This window comes from Alligator mississippiensis, chromosome 5, assembly GCF_030867095.1.
Source record: "Alligator mississippiensis isolate rAllMis1 chromosome 5, rAllMis1, whole genome shotgun sequence".
Classification (NCBI taxonomy): Eukaryota; Metazoa; Chordata; order Crocodylia; family Alligatoridae; genus Alligator; species Alligator mississippiensis.
The window spans coordinates 175,464,600-175,488,216 of NC_081828.1; the positions used below are offsets into that span (position 1 = coordinate 175,464,600).

Here is a 23,617-nt window from a genome sequence, read left to right on the forward strand (position 1 = left end):
CCAGGGTTTTGCTGTAAGAGAACAGGAATAGATTGAATCATTTTTATCGTACCTGGTTAGTGTGAGTTTAGCAGCGGATTAATCAACTAGACCGATCCAGGCAGGTGCTACATATTCTGGATCAAGCATGCATGTGGAGGGGGAAAAACAGGATGTGGACAAGCCTTGCACCACTTATCTGACCCATAGGGCCAGATGAGTTTGAGACACCTGTTGTAGAGGATGACAACCTACTACTATCCTCAGTTTTTCTGACAGAGATCTACTTGGTAGATCTAAGGGGTTCACCTTTCTGATAAAAATAGTGGGTTGTGATTATTTGTACTGACATAAACACTTAAGTCATAGACCAGGACCCCATTGTACTGGGTATTGCACAAACAGAATAAAATGGCAGCGCACATCCAAAGAGCTCACAATCTAAGTATAAAACTGCTAAACACAGGCAGAGGAGATGCAAAGACAGTACTGGGCACCATGAGAGGCAGTAATCTGAGCACAGGAGAAGCCTGGCTGGTTGTTGCGGTTTCCCAAGATTCCCCAGGATGGAATTCATTTTTTCAGCTTGCTTATTTAAAATCCCTAGGAAACAACCACAAGAAACTCCAGGCATTGGAAAGCCAAACACATGGTAGAAAATGACAGAATTAAGGTTGCCCATGCCCATGCAAACTTAATTCAGTTCCTTTATCTGTATAGATTATGATACAGTCTATAATTGCATAATCCCATATATTTTTCATAAGGCACTGCTGCATTCAGTACACAGAACAGACATTACTTTAGGGAGGCAGCATGGAAGGGTATTATCTGCAGGGTCCTTACTTTATTTGTTAAAGAAGTAGGAAGGTATGTAATGAATGAGGCAGGGCTTTGCAGGAAGAAAATAAATGGTCACATTGGATAGCCCTGGAGATATAGATTATGTCCCTGCCTCTCATATAGTGCACTAGGCATATAAGGAAACAAATTTTCACAGATTGTCACTTAAGGGCTATGTCACATACAGGCGACTCTCGCCATTCGTGGGGGATCCATTCTGGAGATCCCCCGCGAATGGCAAAATCCGCGAATATGGCACTGCGTTCATGAATGTCATGGCAGCTGTGCCCCTGGCGGTGGGGTGGGGAGGGGCACAGCGACGGTGGGAGCCTGGTAGCGGCAAGCACACAGCTCCCAAGGAGCTCTTGTAAGTGTATTTAAGACACGGGTTCGGCATTCACAAATATTTGAAACTGCAAATGCCGAACCCGCGAATAGCAAGGGTTTCCTGTATTACATTTAGCATATGATAAATGCACTTAAAACATGAGCAACTGTGCATTCAAGCAGTAAAGCATTGCTAAGTGTGCTCGTACCATAGCAAAACTACAACTTTCTGCACAAGAAGTATTTCCAGATCGTATTACGTAACACCTGTTCAGCTCCTGTTGGACTGCTTCATGGAGATAATATGAGAAATTTGCAGTCCTCATGCAGGCATGACATCAGCCAGGGGCCCCTCTGCTATATCAAGCCATCAGGTGGAATGAGAAAAGCCACACGTCAGTAGGAAGGATCTTGGATTTTTCACTTGTCAAGTTCCTCCAGGATAAAGCTGAAAGCTGTGTCCCCACAGATCTGGAGGGTCTCCACCCCAGCACCTCAGCAGAGTGTGGCGTGGGGGTTGGGACCAACAATCAGCAAGCTGTGTGTGTTAGAGGTTATAGCAAACGTTACTGTGTGACTGACTGCTCAAAATATGTTCTAACTTTAATACTGCTCAGATTTAACATATACTAAGCGTCCCATGTGACAAGGCCCTTTGTGTCTGTCTCATTGTCTGTGTACTCAGCTTAAGACCCTGATTCCAGACTTGCAGAGATGCTGGACGCTTACAGTGGCAACTGAAGTTTAATGGGACTTACGCTCTGAACACATAAAATGTAACATAGTGCTAAAAACTGAAAAATCAGGCCCTAGGCTTCCAAAATTACATGTTAGAATATATGGTTGACCTTAATCTCTGTTTTATTTCCCTGCTTGTAAAATGGGGATAATATCACATCCTTATGTCATAGGAGTATTGCAAAAATTAAGTCGTTTATGTTTGTAAGGGCCAGGATTTTTAGGTGATACCTTTTATTGGGCCAATTGCATTTGGAAGCTTTTAAATGCAATGCATTCTCCATCAGGTTTAAGGAAGGAAGCAAGCACAACAATTGCTAAGAACAATGGGTAAAGTGGTGAAATTGGAGAGAAATTCCCAGGAGTAGCAGACAAACAGTTAGCAAAAGGAAAGATCAATTACTATCAAAAGATAGTAGATCAAGACTATCAAAAGGGAGAAGGGTCATCACCAGCTGTAGTGTGTAGGAAGAATTTCAGAATTAGTATACAGTTCTTGGTTCTTAGTGTCCAGCCAGCTTATGAATTTTTGTTCCCAAGCTCATCTTTTCAAGGTGTTTGGCACTTCCCTTAAGCACAAGGATAGTGAGATCAGAAAGGGAGTGGCTTTTCTGTGAAAAAATATGCTCCTACAGAAGTTTGTATGTCTCTGTCTTCTGTATTTATTCCATGACAGTTCATTCTAGTACATACGTGGGTGAAGCTAAACACAAACTAAGTACTACGGGGGCATTTGATACATTGGATCAGATGTACTACATTTTGGGAAAGGCATATGTAGGATCCATGTATTCTGATGGGTTCGTTGTGGGAATGTTTATTGTTGCAGCGATGGAGAAGCATCTGTTGTTAAGGCAAGTTACGTCCCATTTGATGTCTGTTCTCCAGTGGCGAATTTGCTTTTGATGACAAGTTAGGCAAGGTTAGGGGGTTGTTTGTAAGCAAGGAGTGGAGGTGCTGGGAATATTTCTCTCAAGGTCTGACTTGTGTCAAGTATAGGCTATAATAGTTTGATTCTTGTAATTAGTTGTAGTGTGGTGTGGCAGGTGACCACTAAGGGTTCAGTCACAGGAAGTTTTTGTATTGTAGCAGGTTACTGCACGTTATGTAGGTGACCCTTTCAAAGATAGCCCGTTGTTGTATAAGGGCATGATTTTGGGGTGATTAAGTGGGTGTTGCGGTTGTTGTGAGTATTCTTCTCAAACCAGATGTGGTAGTATCTGAAGGCCTAGCTTTTTGGTGTGCTTGGGATGATCACTAGTTTTGTGGACACGAGTATGGTGGTCTGTGGTTCTTTTATATAGGTTGTCATTTTGGGTGTGGATTGTGGTGTCTAGTGTAAGAGACTGGGGTGTATATGTTCTGACTTAATGATTAGGCCACTGAGGAAAAACAGCCTGAGGCTGGGTCAAAGGGCAGGAGCCATACATACACCAAAGCCAGAGGGAGATCCAGAAGCAGAGTCCACAGCTCCATCCGTGGTCAGGGTCTGGGGGTCAGATGCAGGGTACCAATTCAGGGGAAAATCCACAGGGCAAAGTCCAAAAACAGAGCCAAGCCAGGGTCAGGAGCCAGGAAACAGAACCACAGGGAAATCCAGGGCTCCTATAGATGTGCAGGGAGCCTGCTCTGACACACTGGAAATCCAGCATGTCAGAGCAGACTTGAATAGAGTCTGCTGGAGCACAGAAATGGACAAGCTCCAGCAGTCTTCCGCATCATGTGTATCAGCATCCCTGTGCGTCCCCACACTGAAAATATGGTGGCGGGGCGCTTTGAAATAAAGCACATTCAATGAGCTTTAGTTCAAAGCGCCCCACCGCCATTTTTCCAGCCTATGGACACTGATACACATGACACACAGGCACTTTTAATTAGTGCAGCTTCCTAATTAAAATGCCTGGTGCCGCATCCCAAAGCAAATGTAAAAATGCCCCCAAAGCCTAAATCCAGAACTAAGCTAAAAACCTGTGTCAGAAACCAAGAGGCTTTCCACAGGAGAATCGTTGACTGGCCCAGGGCCCAGGGCCCCAGCTGGTGCTAAATGGATAATGAGGTAGTGCTCCCAGCAGCGATCAGGATGCTTACTGCTCCTACACTGAGGCAGAGTTCATTAGCTAGAGCTTGCTGCAGGTGTGGCTGCTGCAGTACTTGGCTCAGGCTGGCCAGCCTGCTCAGTCCCTGACAGCACTGGGCCTAGTCTGGTGTGCCTGATTAGTATCCGTGACATCTAAAAAGTTCACATTAGTGTAGGAGCATGCCAGAGAAAGTTTGATTGAGGGGTGATAATTTTTAAACCTGTGGTGGAAGTCAATAAGTGAGTCCAGCTGTTCAATTTAGATGATAAAAATATCATCTATGTAACCCAGGTATAGTGCAGGCTTGATGGTGCAGTTTTCTAGAAATTCCTTCTCCAGGTGGCTTATGAAGATGTTGACATATTGAGGGGCTGTCTCCATAGCTGTGCCTGTGGTTTGGAGGAAGTGATGGTTGTTGATAGTGAAGTTGAGGGTGAGGATGAAATGGAAGATTTGTGCAACATTGTGTTGCAAATCTGGGTATACTCTGTATTCTTGTAGGTATTTCACACAGGCAGCTGTGCCTTCATGGTATGAGATGTTAGCGTACAGGCTGGTGGCATCCATGGTGGCAAGTATGACCTTGGGGAGGTGGTTGATGTTCTGGATTCTATTGAAGTTTGTTGCGACTTGTAGAAAACTTGCTCTTTGAGTGACAAGTGGTTTCAGGATAGCTCGTCAGTGATGGTACCACAACTGGGTATGATGAGTCTGCCAGAGTTACCTTGTTTGTGAATATTTGGAAGCCTATAGAAAGTTCCTGGAGCAGAAGAGTCAGGGATTAGTGAAAATAGTTTCCTGAAGCTGGTGTGGGAAGCATTTCATAATATTTTTCTGTTCCAGAGCTAATACTGTTTGTGAAGTACTTGTATACTGTTGTGATGAGCTCCACAGAAAATTGCTAGAGAGAAAAAATAATTCGGTCTTCATAGCAAGGTCTGAATTGTGTGCAGTAAATAAGACACAGTTACATACATTAGACACTGAGGAGAATTCAAAGTAATGAAGAGCTAGCTTCTTATGAACTAAGCACTAAATCCATCCTGTACACTGAATGAGCCAGAGATCCAGTGTGTGCATTGGAGGGATTGAAATTCACATTTAATATGTGAGTGCTTAACTTTGCAACCCTGTTACTTTATCCTGATTTTCTGTGTATAGTATTCATATAATGTGACCTGACTGAATTCTCCCTTCTTGCTGAGTGATGGAATATGTAAGGTATTTCAGGCATTCCTTGAAATTGCTTTAGATCTTTAGGCTCTCATGTATCTCATACCTATAGCAACACAGTGATGCTCATTAACATACCTCTTCAACATTTACAATATTGATTATATATTTTACTATAACCACTACATTAAAAACAATTTATTTTTCATTCTTACAGAAATGTTTAGCATTTAATCCAGCTAAGAGAATATCTGCCTATGTTGCCCTGTCTCACCCTTATTTCCACGATCTGGAGAAATATAAGGAGAATCTGGACACCCATATGTCATCCAGCCAAAACACCAGTGAAGTTAATACATCGTAAGGCTGATCAGAGATGAACCTACAGATGAACAAAACATGTAGTTGGCAAGGTCACTGTCCAGTATAAACCATAGTTGTTTTGCTGAAGATCATTATATGGATGATTTATGTCTCTGCTTCTCCAGGATGGTGATGTGTTTATCTGAGGAAACCCATGTAGTTTACTTTCATCAAAGCAATGCAAGAGCCAGGATCTCCACCTGCTCCCATTGCAGCTTTATGGTTTTTGGTTTGTTTTTGTTTTTTTTAACTACCTGCAAACTCCAGATGAAGAGAAGCTGCTGACCAGTTTTGCTGCCATTTTATTCTTTTTAACATTGGATGCTGCCATTGTGGAGTAGAATAATCCAGTCACTGCCAAAACCTGATGCGATGTTTCCCTCTAGCTGCTGAAGCACGATTTGGAATTTTTTTTATTATTCTGTGATTGCTCTAAGTGATATGTAAAAGTATGGAATTAAAATATTGGATCTCTACAATCTGCAGTTAATGCATCTAGCTACTGTTGGTGATATACAAGGAGGCATCCCCTCAGCTGAAAGTCTGGACAGATAATTTTATTATTTCACTGTTTTCCATACAAATAGGATGCTAATAATAAGTTATATCTCAATGTTTAGGTGTTTTGCTATATGAACCAGCTATTACCTAGATGAGTTTGTGCGCATGGTGCAAAATCAAGGTTTTTTGAAGAAAAAAAATTTAGGGATCTACTCTAAACACTTTTTAGTTTGCAAATATATTGGATTTGCTCAATTTGAGCCAAAATCAGTGCAGTCTAGCTCTTTATTCCTCTCTCAGAACACGTATATGTTCCATGATCTAGTTCATAAATTTCTGATACATAACTCAAAGATGTAACCAGAGTGGATGAAAGTCTATACAGGTTTTTCCTTTTTAACGTGAACTTATTATCAACCAAAAGAGGAGCTCACAGAAAATATTTGACTTTCGAGAAGGACAGTTACACATACATACTACGTTGGATGCTGCATACTGTGTTGCTTTAACTGGATCACATCACCACATCATTCCTTGCATCATAGTACATGAATATTACTGTCACAGGACCCTTCGTATTTAATTCTTAGCAGATTTGCTCAATGCAGAAATGCATGAGCCTCCTTCCTGTGCTACCAACACAAATTCTTTCTCCCTGCTAGTGTTAATGTGCCATTATTGAAAGTCAACATAACTAAATAATTCACATGCCCTTTAGCACAGTTATTTTAGATATTACATTAAATGTTTATATTTCATATTTTTACCTGAACTAAAATATATTTTCATTATTTAAAAAAAAAATAATTTTTTTAGTACTGTGTGAAAAAGGAGTATTTGTAGCCCATTCTGGCTTTTCCCTGACCGAACTTTAGTGCAGTTGCCTGGATAAAGCTTGAGGGAAAAACTGGCTTAAGTTAGATATACACGCTATTGTAATATGAATAAGAATGATATTTGTGGCAGCTAGCAATGCTTACTTGTACAATGGTTCTTCTTAGGCTATCCTACCTTCCTTGTCTTTGTTTCATCTGATCCAGCTACTGAGCCGAGCATGTCTCCTCACACTCAGCATGCTTGCCAGCAGTAGGTCCCTAGTATCAAGCTAGGCAATATATTTTTCTACCTATAACACAGGAACCTGTGGCTGTCTCTGCGGCAGATTTCTCACTCATGTAGTAGACTGGCTGTTGGGGCATATTTCACTGTTACCTCTATTTTGGATATCTGCACTATCTGACACAGGGGTCAGCAACTCCCCAGCACATATGCATGAGGCCATTTTGCTTGGCATGCCACTGCCGGCCCGGGTTCTGGGCAGCTGCTGCCAGCCACAGAGCCCAGGCTGCTTGCAGCAGATCTGGAGCCCTGGCTCAGCTCTGTGGCCAGCAGTAGCTGCGCATGTACCTTGAAGCGCATGGCGAGGAAGGGGCCTGGGGCAGCACAGCCACTGCTGGCATGTGTGCAGCTGCTGCCGGCAATGAGCTGAGCTGGGGCTTCAGACCCAGGTGCAGTTGCTTGCAGGCTTATGGCTGCCTGCTGCAAGCAGCCCAGGCTCCATGATGGGTGGCAGAGGTGCAAGTGTGATAGATGGCAACACTGCAAGCAGCTGCACTGGGGTCTGAAGCTCCAGCCAGGCTCATTGCTGGCAGTGGCTGCACATGTGCCTCTGGGAGCATGACAGGGAGGGGACTGTGCCTGCGCTTCCACAACACAGATCAGGCCCCTCATGGCTCCCCCGCTATCCACCCCTGGCATGCCAATATCTTCCAAGTCCAGGTTGGGGGGGGTTTTGGCACGCAGCCCAAAAACATTGCTGATTTCTGATCTACCTACCACATAAGCTGCTGCTAAACTAGAGGATGGTTTTAGCTACCTTTTGTGATGATGTTTCTATCCTGTTACACATTTAAGAGTAAGACTTAGGTTGAATTACTTCTGCTTTATATATGCCATATTTTAAAGGACCAATTGCACATACACTGTGCTGTCAGCTGTGCTTTCAGCATGCCGAAAATGATGCCTGTTCCAAAATATACAGGCATGGACAAGTAGGTTGCAAACCAGGCCTGACAAAAGCATGTGTAAGGCATCTCTGCAGGGTTCAGACACACTTACTACAGCATAAGGATTCTGCAAATCAGGAGGCTAAAAGGCCAGAAGCAGTGAAGGCATGATTCAGCTGGTCTTGGCTCTGCCTACTTCTCTCCCTCATTTTACAGGTCCAAGGAGAAGAGAGGTACCACTCCCTGATGTTGCTTCTGAAGTGTGGAGGGTGTGCCACTTGGTTTCTGCAGAAAGGGCTGGCCCACGTTGAAAATGTAACCAACCACAACTTTTATTAGTAGGTTGTTTTAAACACTCAATTATTTAAGCAACAAACAAAACAATAATCCAAGCTGTTCTTTCTTTCAAGTTACGAGGGGGTAGGGAGGGGAGCTTACAATTTAGTCACTTTTTAAACTTTCCACATTTTATCTATTACCACATTATTATAGATACTTCATCAGAGCACTTCCTGGTATTATCCTTTGTCAACTACCAGAGGACTCTTTCTTAGATATGGCAGTTCTGCAAGGGCTAACATTGGAGGGAGGGAATGGGATCAGGGAAACAATGGTAGGTTTAAAATTAGCCTAGAAACTCTAAGACACAGACATTCATCTAAGACACCACATTACATATCACTTATTCCCAAACTTGTGCACAGAGAAAAAATGCAGTTCATCTTTCACTCTGATTTATTCTCATTCCCTCTTTCCCCTGGTGACTAGGTGTGTGTCTTGCATACTGCTGCTGCCATGTGTATAAGGAGGGATGGGAATGTTGGACCTGGATTTGCAAAAAGGAAGTGCCTGCCTAGACAGGTCCCTTAAAAAGCTATGATGAAAATAGGCCAGACATCCAATAAAGAGGGCCCAAGAGCGTAACCCTGCTTAGCCAGGCCTTTGGTCTGTATGTGCGCTGCAGAATGATGTTGACAGCAGCCTACATTCACCGGACAACAGTACATCTTTTTTTTAAACTGAATGACAAATGTGCAGCTACTTCCTGAGACACCCCTTCAGCCAAACGCTTTGCTCATTACAGTGAGATGGCCAGGTATGGGGAGCAGCAGGAAGCTGGAATTCCTGCCTGCTGCCCAGCATGGTGTTCATCTTTTTTTTGTGTGCAAAGCGCTCATCCTTCAGGCCCCTGCCTGGTTCTGCAGGTCAGAAATTGCTAAGGTTAGCCTGGTGTAGCTTACTTGCTGTAGTTGCCTATGTGCTGTGAAAGTGTCTTCTTCCTCTGCCAAATCACTGTTGGCCCTAAGTGGCCCCTGAAACAAGTTTCAGAAGCTGAGTGAGTGTCTTTCAGGCTGCAGACCTGTCGCAATAACATACAAGTGGTTATTTGCATATGCCAGCAGTATAAACGGGAGGTCAAAGGATGCCAACCCCAAATCTTCCTTTCGTTTTCCTTCTTTCATCTTTCACATCTACCCTAGTGGTACTTCCCACAAAACCCCTGTGACCCAAGAATTCTGCCTCTATTTTTTGCTGCCACACAACACCCATCTTTCCTCATTGCCGGTTATTGTCTCTTGTGACCATCAGCCAAAAGGCACTGGTTAAAGAGAACATCCTCAGGAATTTCCCAGTTTAACCTAGTCTACCCTATGGCTACAGCTAACTTCCACATAACTATCTTGCCTTATACGCAACAAGCAACAGTCTAACGGTAAGCTATTTGCACCTTTCCTTGTTAGCTGCTTATCTTTCAGCACACTCAGCTGCCCACTTTGAAAAATTCAAGCATGCTTGCTTGTCTATCTCTGCTCCAGAATATGAACAAATGGCAATGTGCATCTTTGCAAAGTTTAAAAAATGTGGCCTATGTGTGGTTCTTTAGAAAAAGACACTGGATAGTAGCACTCAGACTGTGTGCTGGACCCTATCCACAACCTGGTATTTAGACTGTATGTACACTTGAGCTTTCCATGTGAAGAAAATGCTGTACCATGCTGTACTTTTCATTGCTTCGCTGGTTATTTTTGAGAACCATGTCTTATTATACCAGGGATAATTATCTCAGTTGCTAGATACTGCATCTATTTTAATATAGAAAAAAGGAGGAAATATGCCATATCAGTTTTTTGCAACAAACTGGGAATGCTTATCTGACTCACAGCTGAAAGCATATTAGATGATATGTATGTGAATCATAAACCACACAGTGTAGTTGCAAAGGCCACATAAATTATGTTCTGTGTATGAGCTGTATTTGTATAATGAGACAGGTGCATAATCTGAAAATTCTGCTTTTTTGGAACCACTTTGTTAATATCTTCCTGATGCAATAGTTTCTGAAATCAATTGATTTTTCCTAATGTAAGATGTGAATTATAACATACATACATACATACATACATATATATATATATACACACACACACATGTATACACATACACACACACACACACACACATATATATATATATGCTGTAAATATGAACCCTCCTCATATTATACTTTTCTTTGCAATTCAAATTTTTTACTTCCAGTTAAAAGCTTTGTCTCAGTCCCACTGACAGAATAATTAGAATTATACCTAGGACATGATTTTGTAATCTTTAAACAGGCAAAACTCCTTCCTCAATGGACTTTTAAAGGTGTGATTCATACAGTAATTGTCCTGTACAGGACTATGTATTCTAGTCTACTTTTATTTTCACACATTTTGCTCTGGTGTAGCCAACCTATTCATAGATCAGACAGGAGTACTCAGAAGTAAGTATACCATTCCTCTGAGGTTCTGTACTAGCTTCCAACAGCACAGTACCCAGAAGCCTATCCCTGGTGGTAGGAAGTCTGTGGAAGGGAAGTGCAAGAGCATAAGGTCTGTGTTATTTCCCTTTTGTTAGGATACCTGTATCTAATCAGCACTGCTCACTGGCTAGAAGGGGACATGACTAGAGCAGCTCTTTTGTGTTACATTAGCTTCCCTTAAAATTAAAGCTGCTGGATAATTGTTATCTGCCCGCTGTTTGAACTGCTTACACTTCCCTGTACACTGAGTGCAGTTCAGTCACTTTGTCATTTGAAGTGGCAAATCTTGGACTGATTACAATCTAAGGAAGCCAGCATTGTTATTGGACAGCTACCAAACTATTAAGAATGCTCTTCCAGAATGCCCATATCACTTCTTGATGTCAACAGGACTTCACTGTTGACCTTGTATATGTAGAAGTTTTCCTTCACATTAGTATATTACAAACAAAGTTCTAGTAATATGAAATCATGGGGGAGATTTGCAGAAGTATTTTTACATACACAGCAAATTAAAATTTCTATGCTGAAACCACTAATTACTGTAACTATTAACATGCTATCAATCCTGTCTCCATTTGGATGTTAAAATGTAAACATTTCGGATAGTATAGCTTTTTTTGGGTAAGAGAAAATATGAGAAACAGTCTCAAAAACTGGATGTAACATGGAATGCCTACATTCTTGAATGTGCATCTTAAATAAAAATTTAATCATGCAAAAATATATCCACGTTAACAGTTTTAACAGTCTATTGGCATTCTTATATATCATTCATGTAATATCAGATATGAATTATATTTATGTGAATTTATTTTTTTATATTGTGCTATACTTTTGGAAAGCAATAGCTGTAAATAACTAGTTAGTAGTGTTAATTCAATTGCCCTTTATGGGCCTGATGATGGAATGTGCTGACTGTCCTCCATTCCTGTGATTCCTATTAAAAATTAAGATTTGTTCTCACAGATTTAAATGAGACTGAGTCAGGCCCTAAATGAGAAAAATACTCAAGGTGTGTATGTATTAACTGGCAAACACACCTCTGTTTTGTGCTTCAGCTTATCACTTGTTTGTGTTTAACATTGCGTGCTACTTGCAATGTGTGCAAAATATATAAGTGCTTAAAGAAAACAACTGCTATACTAATTAGGAAATTCTACTTTTGCCAAGAATATGCAGAGATATCAAAAATGGCGATTGAGCTTCTGCAAAGACTTGCTGAAGAAATTTGTTCTTTTATCCTTAAAATTAATGCTTAGATGCCTAGATTTTGGAACTGGTCTAATATTTCCATTGAAGTAATTTCTCCTTTAGAAAAACATGATTCTTTTTCATTCCAACAGCAACAGTCACCTAGCCAGAGCTGATTGAAATAGTAATGCACCCTCAGAAATAGCCCTATGCACACTTTCTGCTTTTCTTATACTCAGTGGGTGCATCTACTTGTGAAATTAATGTGACACAATAAACACAAACGGTTTGTGCCAGAGTTTATTGCTCCTAGGCAGAGCATTTGCACGTGTACCTGGGACTGAAGCACACTTAGCCAGAGTGACACAAAACCTGGCTGGGAGAAGGCCCAAGGGGTCAGCCTACCAACCTGGAGCTATTCCCCCTGATTCAGTATGCTGCGGTGGGGCTTGATGAGGCATGAAGGCTCAACAGTGTGGGGCTAGCCAGGAGGCAGCCCCCACACTGTAGTACCCTTGTGCCCCAGTCAGCCTGTCACCATCTACACATGCATTGTGGTGGAGTAAACTGTGCCATAGAATAGTACATGTGTCAGGCAGTACTATCCTACTGGAGAGTTAATTGTTTACTCTGGCCGAATAGCACCCCTGGTGGAAATGATGATGCTTTACTCTGAAGCGAATTAGACAACTCCGCAGTAAGCCTCTCATATAGATGCACCCAGTGGTAGGTAAAGGGGCTCAGCTCTTTGTTTTGCTGACTTAAAGGGCAGAGCCTGCTGTGACTGGAGTCAAGGGAAAAGTTACTACTGACTTCATCAAGGGCAGGGTTACTTGCATAACCATTTCCGTACTATACACATGAGAGCAAGTCATCTCTGTGGGTCTTTCAGTGATGTGTTTGTAATAACATATATTAGTAATTTTTTCAGTGGATTAGATTAGATTGTTTATTTATAAATAGCTAATAGTGTTCCCAGAAATCTTTAAAGGAACATGACACAAAACTGATATAAAACAAAAACTCTCTCTTATCTATCTTATTTCTTCTATATCAGTTTTTCCCCCTTCAGATATAATGTTTTGCTTATGTTAGAAAATACATGAAGGGCTTGGATTCCATCTCCCAGGGACAGTTAATTCAACTGGATGCCAAAAGGCAGCAGAAAGAGTATAACTTGATATTGAATGATTATGGTAGAGTAGATTTTTGTTTATGAGAGAGGTTAGGAAAAAGATGTTGCCTGGTTTTAGCACAGATGAAAAGGAGAGCATTTATAATGGGAAAAATGCAAATACAAGAGTATGAATTAAGTATGTATGAAAATGGATGCGTTTTTACTGAACCTGCAAAGTTAAAATGTTTACAGAAGTTTATGGAAGAACTGAATTGAGATAAGTTAATTCCAGCTAGCAATTTAACATTGATTTGCAGTAAAACAATCTATACTGTTTCACAGAAATGAGGAGAAATAAGTTGAAGTTACACTTGTGATTCACTGACTTCGCTGTGTGTGTTGAAATAATGCAAAATATGCCATACATTATAAAAGGGAGTTGTTTCATGTGCAGAAAAATACTGAAAAAGTATCTATTCCTGTTAAAGTTTAAGTTTGGTCCTGCCAGGTAGTAAATAGGCCAATCCAAGAAAGCATTTAAGAATAAGCACTGAAACAGTAGTTATTTTAATGCAGTTGCTCATATGCGTGAATATTTTGCTTGATTGGCCCAGACTACTTACTGTCTTGCAGGATTGAGCATCATGCTCAGCCCTTCTACTTGGTTTTATCCACAGCAGGGCACTCACTGTGCAAGGGGAAGGAGGAGGAATCCTTAGGCTCTACCACAGGTGTGGAGCCTTCATGGTTTTGTTGTGGAGCCTTCAGGTGTTGGACACCTGTAGTGGTTCTGTTGTGCTTATACCTTGCATCTGGAAGAGTGTACAGGACTAAATCTTGGAACTTGCACTAAGGATAAGCAAATAGGCTTGGCAAAAAATTAGTTTCCACAGTTGCAAGGAATGGAAACTTCCTCCATATCTGCACATCAGGCTCTAGGTGATAGTCACAGAGGTCCCAGCCAGTTGCACCACCCTTGCTTTACCTTCACATTGTCCCACTGTGGTATTGTGAAAGGAATCTTTAGTGAACTGAACCCATCAAAAGGCTCCCAACATTTTGCCTCCCTTTATTCAGAAGAACTTACTTGGTTCTGCTGCCAGTCAGGATATCTGTGACATGGAGGTTGTGGTGGTTGTATTTGTCCTTAAATATATTAATATTTCAATTAAATTCTGCAGGATGAAATACTAAAAACATGCATTTAAATTTGTTTCATATACTGCTAGGACTTTGAAAAGAAACATTTCCCCAGTTTTCAAGAACATCATTGAGTTGTTCCATTGTTTTTCCTAGACCCTCACTAGGAATTGGGAGCGTTAGTATATGAATGGTTTTATCAAATGTCCTTTATCACCCCAACTCCTTTGCAGCCACTTGAGCACTTATTTCCCCTTCCAGTGACTGTCAGGGAAATCTCTGAAATATACCAGCATTCTTGTATGATTGATCATCTCTAGTGTGAAACCCATAGACCTTAGTCAAAGCTTCTATTGAGAGATCTAAAATGCCTCCCACACAAGCTGCCTTTTGCACTCTTTGTTCTGCTCAGCTGTACTTGAGCAGGTAGCATGTGCCCCACACTGTCCAAATGAGAAAGACCTTACTCCTTGCTTGTGTATCTATGCTCATTTTCTTCTGGCTAGCAATCTGCATCCAGCTTCAAAATATATTTTCCTACTCTTGGCTGCTGGCAATCAACTGCAATGCTACTCACTGCTGTACCAGCCCCTGCTCCAACTGTGTGGCAAAAATCCTAAAAATAATCTTAATCCTTCTTGCCTCAAACTCTTGTAATACATCTCCACCTTTGTTTGTCCTGACCTCTACTTTCCAGTCAAATCTGATACGACAGGCTATGTCCAATGGGCACCTCAAAACAGGTCAGTTTAATTCCCTGACACTTTACTTAGGTTCATGCTCCCCATTGTACTACCTGTGCCCTACTGAACCATTGTTACTGCCACATCTTTTGCTGCTGCCTGTGTTTATCTGGGAAATTGAGAGAGTGGGAAATGACAGGTCTTAATGTGTGGAGATGAATGAAAGAAGAAACTTTTAATATCTTTGACATCTCCACTATAATTCATAGCAGTGGTCAGAAGCTACAGGGCCCTGGAGACCAATCTCCTTTCCTACATACAGGTGACCCCTCTTCAAAGCAATGATGGAGCGTGGTGCAGCAATCTGCATTATGACTGTGCTTTTAAAAAGGACTGAGTCTGGTCATGTTGGAGAAGGGTTTAGAAAAGGGTTGTTAACCACACAATTTTTACAAGCACTACAGTTGCTGCTTTGTCAGTAAATAGAACAATTACTTAAAAATAAAGAAGATCCAAAGCTGTCATTCTTTTTCTATTAGCACATAGGAAATGCTTTCGGCAAGAGAGGATCACTTTGGCACTTCAGTCAAGCTGAGGTACCTATCCACTTTTTTTCTCTCCAGTCTGTAATTTCTTTCTGAAGTTCTTTTTAGATGCTCAGATTCAAATATTGTGTTCTGATTGGTTTAAATTCTGTGTTTCTGCCACTGGATATCTTTTTGGCTTTGTATTTCACGTAATACATAGCTATATTACTTCGAACAGCTTTAAAAGTATACTGTCTTGGAATATTATTATTAATGAAAAATCATACATTCAAAATTATGTCTTGTAAGGCAGTATATAATGTGGGAGTGTTCCTTATAGCTCCTGAAAGCACCACAATATATTTTAATCTGCATGCCTATCTACATTTTACATAATAGTGCATATTTGTGTTTCCTCATTAGCTTAATTTTGTTTAATCAGAGGGCCAAATAATGGAAACACATGCATATGAGCAACTTAATTCACCTGAACAGTCCCATTGGACTAAAAGAAGCAACTTGGGTGAATAAGACTCATAGACTGTGTTCACAGATAAAGGTCTTTGTAACTGGTTGTAATAGTGAGGACACCTGGTTAGTAACAGCACCCAGACACCAGTAAGTACAGTCACTGTTTATTGAAAACAAGGACACATTTATATCCACATTATTCAACATTAATATAAATTATTGTCATTGTATTTCATGTATGGTATTTGTTATGGAAACACATTAGTTCTGTGAAAAGCATAGGGTTATTTTTTTTATTTGTATATGGCATTCATTTTAGTTGTCAAGGTGAAACTCATTTCATAGGAAAACAGAGAATAAGGAAACGAATTCCTAAATCAGCCGCGTATTGTACATGAGAATTTTGCAACTAGAGACAAAGTTTGTTCAGATGTAGTATTCTATTTAGGCTATTTTTGTTTGTTTCACTATGTAAAGGAATGAGCAAATTAATTCCAAAGTGTTATTGTAGAGCTAAATTTACACATAGTGTAATGTATTACAGGGGATCAGGGCGCGCTGTCTGAAAAATTAAAATTAGAAAACATTGCATAGGCTGCCTTTTTGGCTTTACTTTTGTTTGCAGTAGTTCTGATAGATACCAGTCAGTGACAGATGCTTAAACCAGTGCCTGAGTTTGCCTGGCTTCTTGCCATTAAAATAAGTTTTAGAAATGATACAATCGCTTTTGTGGTTTTGTACATGTTTCTGGAAAAAGGCAAAGCTACATAATGTTGTTGAACTAAATAAGAATAAAAACAGCAGGTGTAGTAACCATTACTGTACATATACAGTTACATAAAATTCAGTTTCAGTTTCAAAATACTTTAAATCAATCAGCCTAATTCACTCCTGGTATAACTCCACTAACAGTATTTAAATTGCATCAAGAATTATTTTTACTCAATAAGCCTACAAATTTAAAGGTCAGGCATTTCAGGCTTATATACAGATAATATGTTTAGTCAGTAAGTAAAGAAAGTTGCTGTGTATGGTAGTGTGACCAGATATTAACTCTAATAATTTGCTACTTTTTTCAGATTTTCTATTTGTTACTTTTTGAAACAAATGTTAAAGCTTCTTGGTGAACTAATGATTTGTGGAGAAAAGCACAATACTGGTACAAAAGGTACCAGAATTAAAGATTTAGTTCTTGATGGTCCAAACATTTAAACTAGCGATTAATCTTAACATGCAAGAAGTCCCACTGAACATAGAGTAACTGGGGTGACTTGTATGTGTAAATCTTAGCATGTGTGTTAAGTATTTTTATAGGGTATCAGTTCCAAAATCTGCAAGATGTGTGACATTTTTCAAAAAGCTTTATAAAAAATGTTGTTTTCAGTGTTATGATATGGATTATTATGAACAGTGGGACAGATTCTGAACTCAGCTGCACTGATAAAAATCTGGAGTAATTTTTTGCTTAAGTAGTATTCCTCCATGTTAACATCAATTTAACGGATCAGAATCTGTCCCAGTAAGGTCTAAAAAAATAACATGAAAAACATTAAAAGTTAAGGATACATCTAAAGCTGGACACTTGAACAACTAGTTTCTGTGATTAAAATATAACTTAATCTGGAGATGTCTAGGGTTGGTCATTTAAGGTAAACATCAAAAGCACTTCCAATTATTTTATACTCACCTTGGATCAGATGCTCAGTTGGTGCAAATCAGTACAGTCCTACTGACTTTATATGACTATGTCACTTCACCCCAGCTCAGGATCTGGTCCTTTGTATCTACCATATTATCTAAGCATTCAGTTTGACTATTTTACAAGGTGAAAAGTTACCTAAGGTGCAAACTCTACTCCCTAGACTATCATTTATATCTATTCACAGGACATGATTTCACTGTATCATTTCATACTTGAAATTCATTCTGCTATTTTAATATCAGGGTACAAACATGAAAAGGTGCGTGTGTTACTGTTTCTTTTAAAGGTGCATAATTACTTTTATTCAGTGTGCTTAATAATTGTTGTTCAATGCTCCCTAGGTTTCTTATTCCAGCAGAAAATCGTGTATGTGTACAACAGTCTGCATCAGCTACAAATGTACAAAACATGAACTAATGATTTATCTGTCACTTAAATGTATTGATTTTCTTTTAATTACAGCAAGGGGCTACAAAAAGGAAACTGGTATATTAAATGTAGTATGCCCTCATTATGCACGAGATGCTTTAGCTACCTGTTAAGCCACTAATAGCCAAAAACACAGTGGAAAATGTGCTTCTGCTGTGCCTAATGGCTGGAAAGTAGTGCAGCCACCCAGAGTTTAACAGCTCTTTTACCCAAAGCTTCTTGATATAATTAAGACTGATCCATGCCCAAAATGTCACCCTATGTGGCTTTCTGCTTTAAGAAGGCCCTAACATGGGGCTACTTTACACTGACTTCATTGAAGTTCATTACAAAATATTCCCTTTCAAACATGCACCTTACTACGTAATATATTCTTTAGCTTTTACAAATACAGACTTATTAAAATGGAGGACTGCAAAAAATAACCATGTGTTAATGGGTGTATTAAAGGCAAAACTAAATTAAAAAATGCTGAGGGTTATAGATATTATGTTATATCGGAATTACAGTCCTTTGGAACTGAACATTTTGCTGCTGGCAGTGCTACAAAAGCAAAGTTGTGTATTTATTGTCAGAGGTTGAGGGCTAAGTATGAAAAAATCAATATAATAAAAATGTCACAGTGTCAAGTTCTTTTCAATTGTACACAAATTATTACAAAGTAAAAAGGCAAAAAAAAGTTTGTATATTTAAAATTGCTTTCTCGGAGTTTACTTCACTTTCCTAGCTATATTTTTGTTTTATCTAAAAATGTAAAATGAATACAAATGCAGTAAGTACTGTATATTAAATACTGAAATTTGGCAATATTGGTTTATAGTTTTTATTATGTTGCAAGATGTTGTTCTAAACCAATATAGAGTGCAATGTGAATTTTTTAAAACATGAGCACATGTATAAATAGCCATATAAATTAATCTTGTCTAAACTTCAGACCCCATCAGTCGTTCTCCCTCACTCAACTTGCTTTATTCCCTTTCTAGAGAATAATTCCATTATTTGTAGGGGTTCACTGATAAGAGATTTTTGGGGCCAATACCAATAGCTGATTTTTAAGGAGGCATATCCACCGATGCCAATCTGGTTTCTGATACAGCTGCATCCCCCTGGTAAGTCTGTTGTGGTGGAAGGGAAAGGGCGGGGAGCAGATCATAGCCCGGGGTGGTGAGAGAGGGAATGGGGTTAGGGCAGGTGCTGCCCAGCCAGGGCAGGCGTGGGACAGAGCCATGGCTCATCCTGGGGGTGTGGGGAGGGGCTCTTGCTGCTGCGTACTGCTCATCCAGGAGCTGCTCATCCAGCGGCTCCTGCCACTGCTCCCGCTGGTAATCCAGGAGGGCATGGGGGGTGCCCCTGGATCTGCACAGGGCGGGGTCAGGGCTGCATTCAGGGCAGGTGGCAGCAGCACTGGGAGCAGGGGCTATGGCGAATTTTGGGGTGGCTGCAGCCCCCCCATAGCCCCGCTCCCAGTGCTGCTGCCTGACCCAAGCACAGCCCACCCCACCTTGCACAGACCTGGGGACGCATGTTCCCTCCCCACCCCAGCCATGCCCTCCCGGACGAGCAGTGGGAGCTGCCAGATAAATCACCAGATGAGCAGCTCCCTCCTGGATAAGCAGCGCACAGCAGTGGGAGCTGCCCCATCCCCTGGACAAGCCACAGCTCCATCCCGTGCCTGCCCCGCCCAGGCTGGGCAGCGCTTACCCCAGCCCACTCTTTACCTCACCGCGGGGGGCCTTAATCTGCCTCCCCACATTCCTTCACTTCCCCCTTCCCTTCCACCACAACAGACTTACCAGCTGGACACTATTTTCAAGCTGCAGGGCTGTGCTCCACACCACCTACACGACACTCTGCGGCTGCACATGTACGGGCCACTTAGCCAAATTATCTATCATATCAGGTCAATTTCTGATACAGACAATTTTCTTTATATCTGTGCTGATCCAATATCGGACCAGTGTATCGATGCACCTCTAATAATTTGGCTACTATGGCTTTCGATCTCTTTTCCCAATATCTCATGATTTGAGCCTGCAATCCAGATTAACAAAATTAATTGATGCTCCCAAAGATTTCACATCTCTTACGTAAACAGTTCCAATGATGCCAAAGGAACCTTTCACCAAGGTAAGGAATATAAGCGAGGGATTTAGGATCAAGCATTTAAGTCATATAGAACGTGAATCCAACTTGTATACCTTTCTTATTAACTTGCTTCTATGCACTTTTATATTCTGTTAAATACACTGAGTTGTTCCAAACCATGTTTGGCAGGAATTAGTATTATATTATTTTGGAGGGGGGTTTCCTCCAATGAGTATAAATAATACTTTACATTCTTACAGGTATATTCTATGGTGGGGGAAGGGAATTATCCCTGCCACAAGTTCAAGTAATAGTGGTTGGGCAAAAGAGAATAGAACTCAAACCGTCTTTCTTAATTTTAGTGCATCTCTTAATCCAGGTTATGGTCAACAATAACTGCCAGTTATTCTGTAGAGATTCCCAGGCTCTTGCTCTATGGATCTTTAGAGACAGCGGTCCCTACACTCAGCATCTTTCTGGCCCCTTTTGAGCACTTGTGTACCCATTCTAGTTGCTTCTCTCGCAGAGGGACCAATGGTGACCCTAAGTGAAATGAACCTACACCTTTTAAATATACCTGACACAATTGTTAAAGACTGAAAATAACACATGCACTTAGGTGACCTGATTAAAAATGCAGTGACAATAGTAAAACTTTAAAACTGAATTGGAAAGTAAAGTGTCTTGCCTTTGAAAATCAATAAACTGTAAAGAAGAATGCCACTTGGTCAAAGGAACATTTGATCAGTCACATAAATAACCTCACAAAATATTTCGCACTCAACTACTTTAGTAGTACTTTCGTTACCTCATTCCAGTGGCAAAGTATACTATTCTGGGAGCGTCTACACATGAAATTCTCTTAAAGCAATAAGCTCCGGTGTTTATCATGCCAGAGTTCATTGCTTGCCAGGTGCCACGTTTAAAGATGCACCCAGGACCACAGCATGTTGAGCCAGGTTAGAGTGACCCCAGCTGGCAGGCGACCCGGAGGGGTGGGGGCAGCCTGCCAGAATGGGGCTGCTCCACTCTGGCTCTGTGCTGTGGAGGGGCTGGCTGGCTGGCTGGGCTGCGAGGGTGCTACAGTGCAAGGCTAGCCAGCAGGCAGCCCTCCACACTGAAGCATCTTTGTACAGTGATCTCCAGTGTCTGCATGTGCTTTCCTACAGAGTTAATTAGCTTACTCCTGCCTAATAGCACTGCACGTATAGACATGAGATGTTTACTGCAGAGCTAATTAGTCAACGCCACAGTAAACATCTTGTGTAGAAGTGCCATCTATGTAACAAAATGTGCTGTTACTTCCAGTGCAGATGATGAATTTGAATCATGAGTGGAAGAGAAAATGCATGAAAATTAACTTCTCCGTTTCCTTTTCATGTCTCTTTTTTTTTTTTTTTAAATAAGATTCAGTAATTTTTACTCTTGGGCTGACCTGGAACAGAACAGGGATGCTGAGCTTCAGGAATCATAGAGAAGTAGGGCTGGAAGGGACCTCCAAAGGTCATCTAGTACAACCCCCTGCCTGAGACAGGATCATCCCTATCCAAACCATTCTATATAAATCCATAATCTACGTGATAAAGAAACTGCCGTCAACTCTTGAGACAACACCACAAAACTCTGCCACAGGAAAAGTGGGGGACCATGGTAGCCAATGTCCTGCTGCTGTAAAAGGTTGTTAAAATATGCTGGAGAGATCTGGAGTGGTACTGCTCCCCTCCTACCAGATTTCTTGACCCATGGGGTGCCCTGTGGGACAGACAGTGTCACCCTGCATGCTAGGCCAGGCAGGCAGGCAGGGTAGTGCAGGGACCAGTCCCAGTGTGCCAGGGCACCACAGAGGCCCCCAAGGCCTGATCCCAGCATGCAGAGCCCAATCCCAGCACGGGGGGGGGGGGTGACCAGGGTCGGCCCGTCCTATCCTACAGAACCTGCCTACCAAGGGGCTGTGCCCTGCTCGCCCCCCACCGCTTCTGCCATGTTTAAAGGGCTCAGTGCAGGCAGGGAGCCCCTTCCCGGCCAAGCAGGGCAAGAGTTCCCGGCTCCGCTCCTGCCCTGGCCCCGGCGCAGGGGAGGGAATCCATGGCATCCACAGCATGTCTGCCTTCTCCCTGTGCTCCCTGAAGCCCAGACCTATTTTATTTCAGTGAATTTAGACCACATTTTGATTTTTCAATGGATCAGTGGGACCCAAAACTGTATCTTGCAGGGGGCCCCAAAAATTGTGGATCTGATCTGGATGCACAGGGGCCAACTGAGGCCATGTGAGCTGGGTGGAGGGAGCATGTGGCCTGATCCAGACTCATGGAGGCCAAAAGCTGGAGCACAGCTGGAACACAGTAATGCTGAAATGTCTATAAAAGTCTGAGGACAGGAGCAGGTTTACTGTCACCAGCACCGTCCCTTTACAGCATGACCTGCTAAGACAGGGGTAGGCAACACCTGGCCCACGGGCCAGATCCAACCCACCAGAAGATTGTATCCAGCAGGTGGCAGGTCCCTCAGCCCTGCCCAACCCATGGGGGTTGGGGGCAACCTAAGCTGTAGCACTTGCAGCCAGTCCCCTTGCCCCCAGGCACGCAACTGGCCTGGGGCAGCACAGTGGCCAGACTCCACTTCCTGGCAGCCCCAGTTCCTTCTAGCTGCCACTGCTAGTGTTGCCATTGCTACCAGACCCTGCCCCACTGTACAGGCAGCCCAGCCTGTCCACCCAGCACCCACTGCTAGGGGATGCTGGACAGAGCATGTGGGTGAGACCAGCCCAGGGCCCCTGCAGATGCAGCGTGCTTGGCTGGGCGCGTGGGATGGGCTGTGGGTGGGCAGAGAGCGGTGACCAGGAGCAAGACAGGTGGGCAAAACCAGGGTCAAAGGGCGGCGCCAGCACGGGACCGTGCAGGGAACGGATCATGGCTCTGCCTCGCACCTCAGCCCCAGGCTGTCGCCAGCCCGTGATCCTGGAGGCGGCCAACCCACCCTGCTCCCCAGCACCGCATCATCCAAAAGATTGTCCAAAATGACAGGCCCGATCCCATGCACCCTGCCCAGTCTCCATGGAGCCCCTGCCCCCACTGTGCCAGGTGCCCCCAGACCACTTGGGGATTTTGGTGAGCTGTTGCGGGGCAGGGGGGGGCCTGACCCAGCCAGCAGCAGCTCACCCAGCCGCCGCCCCGTGTCCTCCAGCCCAAGTCAAAGAGCACTGACTGCGCCTTCCACGTCTGTCCATCGGGGAGAGACCAGAGGCGAGACCTGCTCCGTCTGAGGGGAAGGGCCCCGGGCCACAGCCAGTTGGCTCCTCCCGCACCCGCCGCCTGACGCGGGAGGCCGGGCTTAGGCCCCGGCCCCGGCCCCGGCCCCAGGCAGCAACAGCCGCGGAGCAGCAACGCAGGCCGCCGGCGCGGGCTCCCATTGGCTAAGCCGGGCGCGGGGCACGGCGGGCCCGCCTGCCCCTGCGGGGA

General features: G+C 42.6%; 1 protein-coding gene across 1 annotated transcript in view; it reads left to right on the forward strand.

Annotated features, from left to right (window-relative positions):
- The window catches only part of CDK6 (cyclin dependent kinase 6), a 212,324-nt gene extending 193,443 nt beyond the window's left edge, over positions 1–18,881 (forward strand). Inside the window, exon 8 of the mRNA XM_006270135.4 lies at positions 5,356–18,881. Within this exon, the coding sequence (XP_006270197.1) occupies positions 5,356–5,502 (147 nt within the window). The 3' untranslated portion in view covers positions 5,503–18,881. The remainder of the gene's footprint in view (positions 1–5,355) is intronic.
- The last annotated feature ends 4,736 nt before the right edge of the window (positions 18,882–23,617 follow it).